Genomic DNA, 13,817 nt, shown 5'->3' on the forward strand with positions numbered 1-13,817 from the left:
GCCAGCTAATTAAGTCTTCAGATGCAGCTGTCAGAGTTTACAGCTGCATCTGAAGACTTACTGCAGCCGATTTCCCGGTGTCTAGTGGGGATCTCCGTGTCTGGTGCTGGCCAGGGTCTGCGCCGTAATGGCACTGATCTCGGCTCGTCATTCTATTGCTTTTGGCTGCAGCAACCAAAAGCAATAGAACACTGATCTCATCAATCTATGCTGTATAACTATACAGCATAGATCTGAATGAGGGATCAGTGTGCTTATACTAGAAGTCCCCCAGAGGGGCTTCTAGTATACAGTATGAGTAAAAAAAAAAGTGTTGTTGTCAATAAAAAGCCCCCTCCCCTAATAAAAGTCAGAATCACCCCCCTTTTCCCATTTTATAAATAAAAATAAATAAACATGTTTGTTATCACCGCATGCGTAATCGCCCAAAATATTAATTTATCACATTCTTGATCTCCTATGGTAAACGGCGCAAGCGCAAAAAAATCCCAAAGTGCAAAATTGTGCATTTTTGCTTGCATCAAATCCAGAAAAATTGTAATAACAAGCGATCAAAAAGTCACATATGAGCAATCAAGGTACCGGTAAAAAGAAGACATTATGGCGCAAAAAATGACACCTCAGACAGCCCCATAGACCAAAGGATAAAAGCGCAATAAGCCTGGGAATGGAGCGATTTTAAGGAACATATATTTGTTAAAAATGGTTTGAATTTTTTACAAGCCATCACATAAAATATACATGTTACATATCGTTGTAATCGTACCGACTTGAGCAACATATATAACATGTCAGTTTTTCCATAGGACACACGGCATAAAAATGAAGCCCCCCCCCCCCCCCCCCCAAAAGAAAGAATTGCTTTTTTTTTTCAATTTCGTCGTGCATATAATTTTTTTCTGGTTTCGCAGCATATTTTATGCAGAAATTCAGCCTGTCATTGCAAAGTACAATTAGTGACGCAAAAAATAAGGGCTCATGTGGTCTGTAGGTGTAGAAATGCAAGTGCTATGGCCTTTTAAGCACAAGAAGGAAAGAACGAAAAATGCAAAAACTAAAATTAGCCCGATCCAGAAAGGGTTAAAGGGGTTATCCAGTGATTTTTTTTTTTTATTTCAAATCAACAGGTTTCAGAAAGTTATACTGATTTGTAAATTACTTCTATTTACAAATCTCCTGTCTTCCAGTACCTATCAGCTGCTGTATGCCCAGCAGGGAGTTGTGGATTCTTTTTAGTCTGCCACCTCTGTCCGAGACAGAATCTATCCAGAGCAGCAGCAAATCCCCATAGAAAACCCTTGTTCTGTGGGCAGTTCCTGTCTTGGACAGACATATCAGCAGAAAGCACTGTGTCAAACTGGAAAGAATACACCACACCACTTCTACAGGGCATTCAGCAGCTGATAGGAAAACCTGAACTTTTTAAATAGAAATAAATTACAAATCTATATAACTTTCTGAAACCAGTTGATTTGAAATAAATAAATAAATATATATATATATATATATATATTTTTTTTTTTTCTACACCGGAGTTCCCCTTTAAGTAGCATGAATTTTATCCATCCAGATGAAAGCACCACACAGCAGTAGTCATCATAAACATGTTTTCAGCTACAAGGAACACTTTCTAAAAAAGTTTGAGATTCAGTTTTCTTACTTTATTTGTGAAGTCTATGCATGAATTGTGGTACAGCCCTCATTGTATTACCTTTTTCCATTGACTCTTGGGTTAGTAGAAATGATGTAATTAATGTAATATTCCATCGTGTTCAGGTCTTCTGGAGACATTTCAGAATAACAATGCACTCCTTGATCAAATTCAGAAATGCCTGGAGGCTTACTTAGAATCCAAACGTGTTGTGTTTCCAAGGTCAGTAACATAAACCACTTTATCAGTACGGTAGACTGTGTTACTGTTTTGTATTGATTTTACAACTTTAAATTACAACCCTTGACAGTAAACAGGATGGACATAATAAAACTAGGAAACCGTAAGGAGAAATAAACTTTTAACTAAGTAGAACTGCATTGAGCGATCTCTTTACCTAACAATAACCTTTTAGAAGTCTTCAGCAATATATGTTGCTATACTGTTCTTATGCAACTTAACAGATTCATTACCTAAAATTGAGTTTTTTTTTTCTTGTATTTTACTTTTATGTTACATGAATTTTTTTCTTTGAGAAGCAATCACTTATACATGAAAATTCTATAGAAACATAGAAATTATCTTAGGATAGATAGATGTTTATCCCAGGGAGGTTTACATTCAGGTATCGTAGTTTTAAGCAATCTATTACAAGCATCTACTACTCTTTAAGTAAAGTAATATTTCTTGACAGGAGTAGCTGGCTGTAGAAGGGCACAGAGATAATGTTGGAGATGTCACCTAATGCTTGCATGAGACAATACCTCTGTAATAGGGCATCTTATGGAGCATTTTGTTTTTCTGAATTTGATTCTGACAGAATAGGCCCCCTTATACCTTATGATGCATTTACACAGACAGATTTATCTAACAGATTTTGGAAGCCAAAGCCAGAAATGTATTTAAAAGAGGAGAAATCTCAGTCTTTCCTTTATGACCTGTTCTCTGTTTATAGTCTGTTCCTGGCTTTGTCTTATAAAATCTGTCAGATAAATCTCTCTGTGTAAACGCACCATTATGCATTCCTATTTAAAGGGGTGCTCCAACTAAAAAAATCTTTCAACAGGGGCCAGAAAGTGCCAGAGATTTGTAATTAACTTCTATTAAACAATATCCAGTCTTCTAGTACTTATCAGCTTATGTATGTCCTGCAGGAATTAGTGTATTATTTCCATTCTGGAGAGCATGAGCGTTTTTTAATGGGGATTTGCTACTGCTCTGGACAGTTCCTGACATAGACAGAGGTGACAGCAGAGAGAACTGTGCAGACTGGAAAGAATACACCACTTTCTGCAGGACACATAGCAGCTGATAAGTACTGGAAGACTAAAGACATTTTAATAGAAGTAAATTACAAATCTCTGGTACTTTCTGGCACCAGTTGATTTGAAGGAAAAAAAAATTCCGCTGCAGTGCCCCTTTAAAAGGGTACTGGGTACTATTTAAAGGAACTGTCCCAAGCACTAACAAGTACTAACAAGAGTGTACTGTGTCAGACTGTAAAAGACATACAGCAGCTCATGGAAAGGACATACTGCAGGACATACAGCAGCTCATAAGTACTGGAAGACTTAAGATTTTTAAATAGTAGTAAATTACAAATCTGCATAACTTTCTGACACCAGTTTATTTGAAAAAAAAAAAAAAAACATCTCCAGAGTACCCCATTTATTTTGAAGCATGTGGATGTACCATAAGGGTCTGTGTACATCATTGGTTATCCTATTGTGGCTCTGTACACCATAGGGCTGGGTTCACACTACGTATATTTTAGTCAGTATTGTGGTCCTCATAGCAACCAAAACCAGGAGTGGATTGAAAACACAGAAAGGCTCTGTACACACAATGTTGAAATTGAGTGGATGGCCGCCATATAACAGTAAATAACGGCCATTATTTCAATACAACAGCCGTTGTTTTAAAATAACAGCAAATGTTTGCCATTAAATGACGGCTATCCACTCAATTTCAACATTGTGTGAACAGAGCCTTTCTGTGTTTTCAATCCACTTCTGGTTTTGGTTGCAATATGAGGACCACAATACTGACTGAAATATACGTAGTGTGAACCCAGCCTAGAGCTGTAAAATGGCCATGCTCCTGAGGCCTGGGGATCACATAAAATGCACTTGTGTAAACTGACTGCATTGTTATTCTTGGTAACAGATGTTTTAATGTTTTAAATACAGATTTTACTTCTTATCCAATGATGAACTGCTGGAAATACTTGCTCAGACGCGTAACCCTCAGGCGGTTCAGCCTCACCTACGGAAGTGCTTTGACTCAATTGCAACACTTGAATTTGCCACTGCCGTTTCCGATGGAGAACAGGAAAAGGTTTTTACTAATGATATCCTGGCCATGTTGTCACCAGAAGGAGAGAGGGTAATGCTGATCATTACTTTTCTGTTTCTGACAACTTGTCTTATTATATGTGTCATCATTATTTTTATATTTATTTTTTTTACTTTATGTTTACTATTCTCCTTGTAGGTGAGCCTGGGTAAAGGTTTAAAAGCAAGAGGAAATGTTGAGGACTGGTTGGGCAAGGTGGAAGAGGCAATGTACAGTTCTCTAAGACGTCTCAGTAAAGCTGCAATAGCTGACTACCAAAATAAAAACAGAGTTGAATGGGTAGTTGCTGGACATCCTTCTCAGGTATGATACATGTGAAATACAAGTATTTTATTATAGAAATGAGAAAATAAGATATTTAAAGAATAAATAGATTCATAAAGTTACCTTTTCATATAATAGCATTAAGCATAAGTATAGTTTTGGGAAGGCCACTGTAAGGGAACCCTGGACCTGGATGGAATACAGGGACAGACATGCAGTTTTAGCCCTAGTACTAAGCCCCCCATGACTGTCCCTGCCTATTTGCCAGCCTGACCCAAGGCAGTCGGCAATAACTGGCTAATGGCCCTTTTACACGGAACTATTGATCGTTCGTTTTTGCACGATAACGATCGAATCTGAACGATAATCGTACGTGTAAACGCAGAGAACGATCAAACGACGAGCAAAAAATTGTTCATTTTGATTTTTCAACATGTTCTCAAATCATCGTTGATCGTTCGCAAAAAATTCGCAGATCGTTCAGTGTAAACAGTCTTTTAGCGATTTCACCTATGTGTGAGATAGGCTTAAACGATCGCAAAAAGATCGCATAGCGAATTTTCCGTACGATGTATCGTTCCATCTACACGCTGATCGTTTTAAGAAAATCATCGTTCATTCAAAATCGTTAATCGTGCGATCGGGCGAATTATCGCTCCGTGTAAAAGTACCATCACAGTCCCTACGCTGGGTAAGTAAAGCACAAAATGAGACAAGACAAACACAACAAAGAATATTCAGGCAGATACAGTGCAAACCGGAGGTAGCAGAACGGTACTTAGGGCCCTATTCCACCAGGCGATTATCGTTCAGATTATCGTTAAATCGTTCAAATCTAAAAGGATAATCGTTCGGTTGAAATGCAGTTAACGATTAACGACCGAACGAGAAATCGTTGATCACTTTATAAGACCTGGACTTATTTTTATCGTTGCTCGTTCGCAAAACGTTTGCAAATCGTTCGCATTGAATAAGATGTCATTCGGTCGTTCACAGTAGATACGAATGCAATAGCGAAGAAATAGCGAAAAAAAAAAACGATCGCAAATACGATCATAAGTAACGATTATCGTTCCATGGAAATGAGTGAACGTTTTCAGGTCTTTCGCAATAGCGGTCGTTTGAGATTGTTAATCGGTAACAATTATGCAAACGATAATCGTCCGGTGGAATAGGACCCTAACACAGCAGGCAATAATGGAGTTTAGAAGGACAGGTAAAGAGGTCAGAATACCAATTAAACCAATCCAATACAAAAGACCAGCTCTAGCTACAAGACACTATCACAAGCAGTGTTAAGAGCATAAGTGGACTTATCAGATGCCAGAGTCCCGGTCTAGGGTGGGAGTGGACCAACTCTCTGACATCCAGACTACACAGAGCAAAGAATGGCAGGGAAGGGAGATGAGTGGAGAAGGCAACTGTCCATCACTACTCAGTCTAAACCATCTACAGCCCAGCTAGGCTAGCAGAAGCAGCCAAATAGGTGTATAGATTGTAAGCCCTCGCGGGCAGGTCCTCTTCCCCATGTATCAGTCTGCCATCTGCCCTCATGTAATGTGTTTTGATCTTGTAATGTTCCTGTTTGTTACCCCTTTCGCCTGTATAGCGCTCTGGAATTAAGTGCGCTTTATAAATAAATAATAATAATAATAATAGAATAAATGTTGCACTAGATCTCGTAATAACTGTGTTGCCTATTATCGTATTGTCATGGTATGGTTAGTTTAGGTAATTTAAGATTAAACATGAATGAAGTCTGCTTATAAGTGACCCCCATCCATCAACTAAAGCCATATTAGACCTAAAGAGGGCTAAACATTGCCTAAAAAATATAGACACTGTGGTTTCCCATTCATTTCAAATCATGGTCTGTGAAGTTTTGATTCCCATGCAAAGGGAAAGATGAACATCAACACCGCAAGTTTTCCCAAGTAAACTGCCTAGTGAGGGAATGTCATACAATATCTCACAGTTTCCTGCAACAGGAATATACAAAATATGAGAAGAAATTATGGAAACTAATTTTTACTAGAGATGAGCACAACTCAAGTTTTGCATTTAAATATTGATGGCTAAAAAAGTTGGATGCAGCCCTAGTGGGTCCAGGAAAACATCGATTTAGCCATAGGCTGTATCCATGTTTTCCAGGGCTTCCTAGGGCTTCATCCAACTTCTTCAGCCACCGAATGCCGAACAATCAGACTCCACTATGCTCCAGTTGAGCTTATCTCTGATGACCAATTGCTACTCCCAACCTGGCCCATTTACCTACTGTACATTATCTTCAATGCAGAAAGATTCAGGGAGTATGACAAAGCACTCGTGGGCTGTGTTACCCTTGTTGTAGGCCATAGATCCTATGGCTGTATTCATGTTTTTCAGGACTCTCTAGGGCTGCATTCAGACTCCAGTAATCAAGTGCTGAATGATTGGCCTCGAGCATGTTCCAGTTGCGCTCATCTCACATTATGAGATGCGCTCATCACACATGATGTCTCTAATAAAGTAATATAACATTGCATTATAGACATGGATATCTACAATTCTTTTTATAGGTGGTGTTGACGATTTCTCAGCTCATGTGGTGCAGAGATCTAACCCATTGCCTTGAAGGAGAAGCAGAGGAAAATCTAAATTCTGTGGCAGAGTTTGAAAAAGTTAATTTTGAGGTTTGTTAATTGTTAAAGAGAATTACACAGTTTATAAATTATTGAGAAACATAGCATATCTTGGCATATGAACACTGGTTAATAACTGAACATGAAGGGGGGCATTTATTAAGTCCAGCATTTTCTGCGCCGGACTTAAAAATGTCTCTGCAGCTCCGACGGTACGGAGATTTATGTAGAGGCGTACTGCCTCTACATAAATGCCGTGCGCGGCAGGAAACCTACGCCAGCTCAGAGCTGGAGTAGGTTTTCTGCTTATTTTTTTGCTAATCTAATGATGAATGGCGCGGACTCTGAGTCCGCACCCCCCCCGTTCCGCCCCCTCCACACCCCCTCCCCGCCCCTTGGCGTACCTGGCGGAAAGTGGCCAGATGCAAATATTTTATTTGCATAACGGCCATTTGCGAATAAATTTATTTGCATCTGGCCCCTTTCCACCGAAAAATACGCTTTTTCGGCTTGATACATGTCCCCCGAAGTGTTTCTGAAATAATCACTGTACAAATTTCATCCTAGGAGATATGGTCCCTTGTTGCAGCTAGACTCATTGGCCTTGTCTTGTTTGGGTGCAGTAGTTGCATCATAATTTCCTACCCTCAAGGATCAGCTTTTTGCAGTATTACTGCAAAATTGTACAGCTATTGGCCACTTCTTGTGGGCGTGGTTTTATCCGCATGCAAAAGCTGCAACATTAGACCGTAACCCTTTTTACAGTAAAGTAAAAGCAAAATATGACAGTAAACTACGTACAAAACACAGCTGTATTTTGAATCAAATAATATCCTACATTTAGGAGCATAACTGGAAATGACTGGGCCCCATTGCAAACTTTTAAATGGGCCCACATAAAGTAATAGTGCCCCATACTGACAAAATGCCCTCTGTGGTTCCATACCGTTACAATGCCCTGATGCCTACATATAGTAATAATGCCTCCACTGTATAGTAATAGTATTGCTCCCCACCCACTGTACCCCTGTGTAATAATGCCCCTTGTGCAAGCATATAGTGATAATGCCCCTCTGTGTTTCCAGTAATAGTGCCCCATGTGTCATGACATAGTAATAATGTGTCTGCGCCATCACATAGTGAAAATGTGTTCATGTCCCTCCATATAGTAATAATACTCTCTGTGCCTCTATACAGTATTGCCCCCTGTGCCACCATATAGTAATAATTCGCCCTGTGCCCTAATATAGTGATAATGCCCCTCTGTGTTCCCAAACAGTAATAGTGCCCCATGTGCCATGATATAGTAATAATGTGTCCGTGCCATCACATAGTGATAATGTGTTCCTGTGCCTCCATATAGTAATAATACCCTCTGTGCCTCTATACAGTATTGCCCCCTGTGCCACCAAATAGTAATAATTCACTATGTGCCCTAATATAGTGTTTATGCCCCCCTGTGTTCCTATACAGTAATAATGCCCCATGAGCCATCATATAGTAATAATGTGTCTGTGCCATGATAGTGATTATGTGCTCCTATACCTCCATTTAGTAACAATGCCCCCTGTGCTGCCATATAGTAACAATGCCCCCTGTGTCCCCATATAGGAATAATGCCCCTTGTGCCTGTATACAATAATGCCTCATTAGTCCCCCCATATAGTAATAATAATGCCCCTTTGTGACCAAGAAAAAATAAAAAATAAAATTAATACTTAACCTAGCCCACGCTTCCACAATGACACCAGCCTGAAACCAAGGATGTGCCATGTGCGCTCCTGAGCAGAGGTAAGTGTCATACCTGCTGTAGGGAACACCCCCTCGGTGTCAGAGAATGCTGACGGCCACTGCTCACCAATGCAGCGGTGGCTGAGGACATCAAGGACCAGAAGAAGAAAAAAAAGTACCTGGATTGTGACAGGTACTACTTAATGTAGCACATTATTGGATTCAAAATACAGACGTGTTTTATACCTATTTTATGTCATACTTACCTTTTATTTTACTGTGTGTAAGTCTTAATATAAACCTTGGAAACTGAAATCGCTGAATGAAAGCCAGAGCTATGATAGTGTAAGTAAACCATCTATAGCATGGGTCTCCAAACTGCAGCCCTCCAGCTGTTAGAAAACCACAATTCCCATCATGCCCAGACAGCTTAAGCTTTGGATTTGGCTCTCCAGACATGATGAGAAATGTAGTATTGAAACAGCTGGAGGGCCACAGTTTGGAGACTCATGATCTACAGACATGAAAGTAATATCATTTTGGGTTATAGAAACACGCATGTGCACCCACCTAAAACATATACATACCCTATTGCTGTAGGAAACAAAAGATGTAATTTTCTCTTTAATTTATGTTTGTCTTTTTCACACAGAGATTGAACGCATTAGCTGGGCTTGTCCGGGGGCAACTTCCTGCTTTGCATAGAAACATCATTACGGCATTGATAACAATTGATGTACATGCAAGGGATATTGTCAGTGACCTTGTAAAGGACCAGGTAATCTTTCCATTTGGGATTTGCTATTAGTAAAATGAGTTAAAGTGGACTTGAGGAAACTGTCTGGGTTTGGCAACTTCTCCAAACCGAAACGATCAACATTTGACTCCTGATGGCTGGAGAGTTTGGATGCTGCCCTAGGGCTGTCAGGAGAACATGGATACAGTCTATGATCTATGGCTGTATCCATGTTTTCCTAGCAACCCTAGGACGGCATCCAACTTCTCCAGTTTCAGCTGAACACACAGTTACTATCACTTATAAAAACTTGATATGGCACACAGAATACTGGACATTACCCAACTATACTCAGTATTCTAGGTTAAGGTTTTTCCTTCTTTTATTAATTACTAACAATATATTGATGCCATTGTATGTGTGTATGTATAAATTGAAAAAATAAACATTTACAATATTTTCAATAATTTTTTCGTTATTTTTTTAAGGTTAACAGCATTGACAGTTTTGAGTGGCAGAGACAACTGCGCTATTATTGGGACCTAGATTTTGACAACTGTGTGGCCCGGATGGCATTATCGCAGTATACATATGCTTATGAGTATCTTGGTGCTTGTCCTCGACTGGTCATTACTCCTCTAACTGTAAGAAGATTTCCAATTTATGAAGGGCATTCATTTACAGAGATACAAAAGATATATAGATGACATTCACATACTGCAGTAACCCTGCTACCACTGCATGAATTTATAAGCAGCTTTTACTTTGACCTCCTGTCTCTTTTCTTCTTTTCTTGGTTGATTATAAATAGTGTTGAGTGGAACTGTTTGCGTTCGGGAAAGCTCTCTGAGTCCCAGCACTCTGCATTTGCCTCCTCGCAGCTGCAGAGGTTGGATGCAACCCTAGGAAGTCCTGGAAAACCTGGATACAGCCATAGAAACCTGAACAGTTTGGCCTCTCCCCTCAACACTAATTATAAACTCTTGCACCAGGACCCTTTTTTTTTTGTACTAGTCTGTCATCCAATATTCTCATCCCACAAACACCATAACTGTACATGAGATTTTCAGTCACTACCGTAATCACAACTATAGCCTATAGCATGTCTCCTCTATCTGCAGTGGAAGCTGGTTGTATTATACAGCTGGGCCCCCATTGCAATGACCAGGATCAATTCTATAATTCCAAGATGCTGAGGTCAATAGTGACTACAGGAAGTTTCCTTTGTCACTCAGTTGGCATCCTGCAAACTTGTTTGTGGGGCAACAATGGGTTTCCTTGAGCCCTAACATAGGACCCAGTGTCTACCAACTGTTACTGTCCTGACACCTAAAGAAGAGGCCAATAGATTACCTGTCAGCAAACTGCTAATGGATGATAGTTCACTGCAGTACAGGAATAGTACAGCATATTATATAAGCAATTATAAGTGGAACTAAAATAGTATAAGATGCTTTTATTAAAAAAGTGTAATAATATCCCATATGAGACAGGATAGAGAAAAACCTTGGAGGACAGCTCACAAAGGGAAGTTTGCAGGGGAGAATCACTCCACGGACCTCAGTTTCTTAAGTGGAGATTGAGCAAAAATCTGCCCCCTCTTTCATTACATTTATAAGGACTAAGTAAGGACAAAGGACTAATTTATAAGGACTAAGACTGAGATTTCAAATACCCCTGTGGACCAACCCCCTTCTGCAGGGCACTACAGTAAACATTAGATGGTGGTTTCTGCATATGTTTCCTAACAAAGTTTTTTTCTGCTTTTTCCAAGGACCGATGTTATCTGTGCCTCATGGGCGCTTTACAGCTGGATCTTGGTGGAGCTCCTGCTGGGCCTGCAGGCACTGGAAAAACCGAGACCACCAAAGACCTTGCCAAAGCACTGGCTATACAGTGTGTCGTGTTTAACTGTTCTGATGGACTGGACTACAAGGTATGCAACATGATTTAGTCAGCAATTGTTCAAAGAAATATTACACAGTGTCCACTGAACCCCATAGGCATTTAATGCATGGATGTGACAGATCCGACAGCAACGAGAGAAGCTTTTTGTAGCTACTCTCAGCTTCAGCTAATTTATGGAAACTAGGAAGGGGATATCCCCCTCTATTAGTTCACAATGCCCTAATAACAACGCTTTAAGTTGCAGCCGTGGTTCGGTAGATCAGTTTTGACAGTGCTGATTTTCCGATTGATTGTTGTGCAGTTTTGCAGGTAACCAATAACTTGTATTTCTCCCCTTATAGTTTCTTTTGTGCACAGTAGTAGTAGTTCTCTGAAATTAGATAACACATTGTTTCACCTGCTGACCCCTGGAGAACCTCCAGTATTACATCCTGATATCACTGCACATACTGTAATGCCAAATAACAAGCTCTGCCAGTTCTGTTTTTAAGGCTTTGCAAGACATTTGTTCTTTACATTTCCTGCCCTTTTTATGCAGATGATGGGTCGATTCTTCAGTGGTTTGGCCCAGTCTGGAGCATGGTGTTGTTTTGATGAATTTAATCGAATTGACATTGAAGTGCTTTCTGTAATTGCCCAGCAGCTAATAACAATAAGGAATGCCAAAGCTGGAAAGGTAACAATGATTTCTTCTGCCAATTATACGTTTTGCCGTAAATTTTTTCTACCGTTAACCTATAAATCTAAATCTATAAATGCATTATTTTTACAACCTTTTAACAGTCAAAGCTTTTTCTTCTCTTTCTTCATTTATTATCTGCACTTTATGTAACTTTCTCTGTAGCTCTCCAGATTTATGTTTGAAGGCCGGGAGATCAAGCTGGTAATGACATGTGCGGCATTTATTACAATGAACCCTGGCTATGCAGGAAGGACTGAACTGCCAGACAACCTGAAGGCACTTTTCAGACCATTCTCAATGATGGTGCCAAATTATGCTTTGATCGCTGAGGTAAGAATACAGGTCAAAAATACCGTAAAACAATAACTTTTTATCGACTATAATTTTTTTAAAACTTATTCTTTAGGTTATTCTGTATTCTGAAGGTTTCGAGTCAAGTAAAGTTTTGGCCCGTAAGATGACCCAGATGTATAAACTGTGCAGTGAGCAGTTATCACAACAAGACCACTATGATTTTGGGATGAGAGCCGTAAAATCAGTTTTAGTCATGGCAGGGTAAGAAACCGCTTTGTATTATTTTGTAATGGCCTTTAAGAGTATGTTCACACTGAGCAAAAGCGGAGAGTCGTGGGAGCGGAGGCGTAGACACACGAGTCCCTCTATAGAGACACAGTGAGACACTGAGGCAGGTGGGATTCCGCAGAAATTCTGCCACTTTTGCTCAGTGTGAACATACCCTAAGTCTCCATGCGTCTTTATGAAGCACTCTCCTTAACCCCTTAACGACATCGGGCGTAAATTTACGCCCTTGCGCCCTGGTACTTAACGCATCAGGGCGTAAATTTACGCCCGATGTTTCCCCGATCGCTGTGTGTTCGCACAGAGCGATCGGGGAAGATGGCCTGCTATAAATCATAGCAGGCCATCTTAGCTTCTCGGCACAGGGGGTGGTTAACACCTCCCGTGCTTATGATCGCCGCTATTGGCTGATCAATTCAGATCAGCCAATAGCGGCGATCGGAACCTTTCCGGGTCATCGGTGACCCGGAAAAAATGGCGGTCGGTGCTGTCCGAGGATGGCACCGACCGCCATTACTGTAAAAAGTAATGGTGGTCACGGTGCCACCGGCCCGATCGCCGTGAACGGCCGGCTGGGCCGGTGGCACGGCGATCAGAGTCCACAAAAATAGTAAATACCTGCTCTGGACTCCTCAGCTAGGTAGCTGAGGGGTCCAGAGCAGGTATTTGTACATTACTCACCTGTCCCGGGGTCCTGATCGGCGTCTTCCGGGTTCACGGTGTCCGCCGTCTTTCCATCGGGTCTTGGGCTATTTCCGGCGGTCCCCATCGGCTTTTTTGGTTTTTTTCCGGCCCCAGCCTCGTCTTTTTCCGGATTTTGCGCTCTGCTGCCCCCTAGCGGCTGATATGTGTAATACACTTATCAGCAGCTACAGGGATGTTCAGAATGTAGAAAAAGTTTTTGTTTTTTTTTCCAATTTTTTTTTTTCTATTTTCCGCACCCTATCGCCGCTGAGTGTTGATCAGCATCGCACGAAAGTGCGCTGCTAATCAGCAACTCCTCCTTTTTGGCGTAGGGTGTTTTTTTTCTATATTCTACTGCCACGGTCTGCTGATAAGTGCCGCACATAAGTGCGGCATTTATTAGCAACTCCTTTGTTGGCGTAGGTTTTTTTTTTATACTTACTGTAAAAAAACACGTAAAAAACACTACACTACATTACACCACACTACATTGAATAAAGTTTGACACTACACCACTACACACCCCATATACCAATCCCCATATAAAGATGGCCCCCAGGGTGTTTTCGGCGTCAGAGGGATACGTTATTATTGCCTCCGACACCG

General features: G+C 40.6%; 1 protein-coding gene across 1 annotated transcript in view; it reads left to right on the forward strand.

The window, feature by feature from the left end:
- The window catches only part of DNAH6 (dynein axonemal heavy chain 6), a 181,683-nt gene that overhangs the window by 49,588 nt on the left and 118,278 nt on the right, over nt 1-13,817 (forward strand). Inside the window, exons 23-32 of the mRNA XM_069978026.1 lie at nt 1,777-1,873; nt 3,841-4,036; nt 4,145-4,309; nt 6,829-6,942; nt 9,275-9,400; nt 9,847-10,002; nt 11,133-11,294; nt 11,805-11,942; nt 12,111-12,278; nt 12,355-12,503. Coding sequence (XP_069834127.1) covers nt 1,777-1,873; nt 3,841-4,036; nt 4,145-4,309; nt 6,829-6,942; nt 9,275-9,400; nt 9,847-10,002; nt 11,133-11,294; nt 11,805-11,942; nt 12,111-12,278; nt 12,355-12,503 — 1,471 coding nt within the window. The remainder of the gene's footprint in view (nt 1-1,776; nt 1,874-3,840; nt 4,037-4,144; nt 4,310-6,828; nt 6,943-9,274; nt 9,401-9,846; nt 10,003-11,132; nt 11,295-11,804; nt 11,943-12,110; nt 12,279-12,354; nt 12,504-13,817) is intronic.

Source organism: Dendropsophus ebraccatus, chromosome 7 (genome assembly GCF_027789765.1).
Source record: "Dendropsophus ebraccatus isolate aDenEbr1 chromosome 7, aDenEbr1.pat, whole genome shotgun sequence".
In the NCBI taxonomy this organism is placed as follows: Eukaryota; Metazoa; Chordata; class Amphibia; order Anura; family Hylidae; genus Dendropsophus; species Dendropsophus ebraccatus.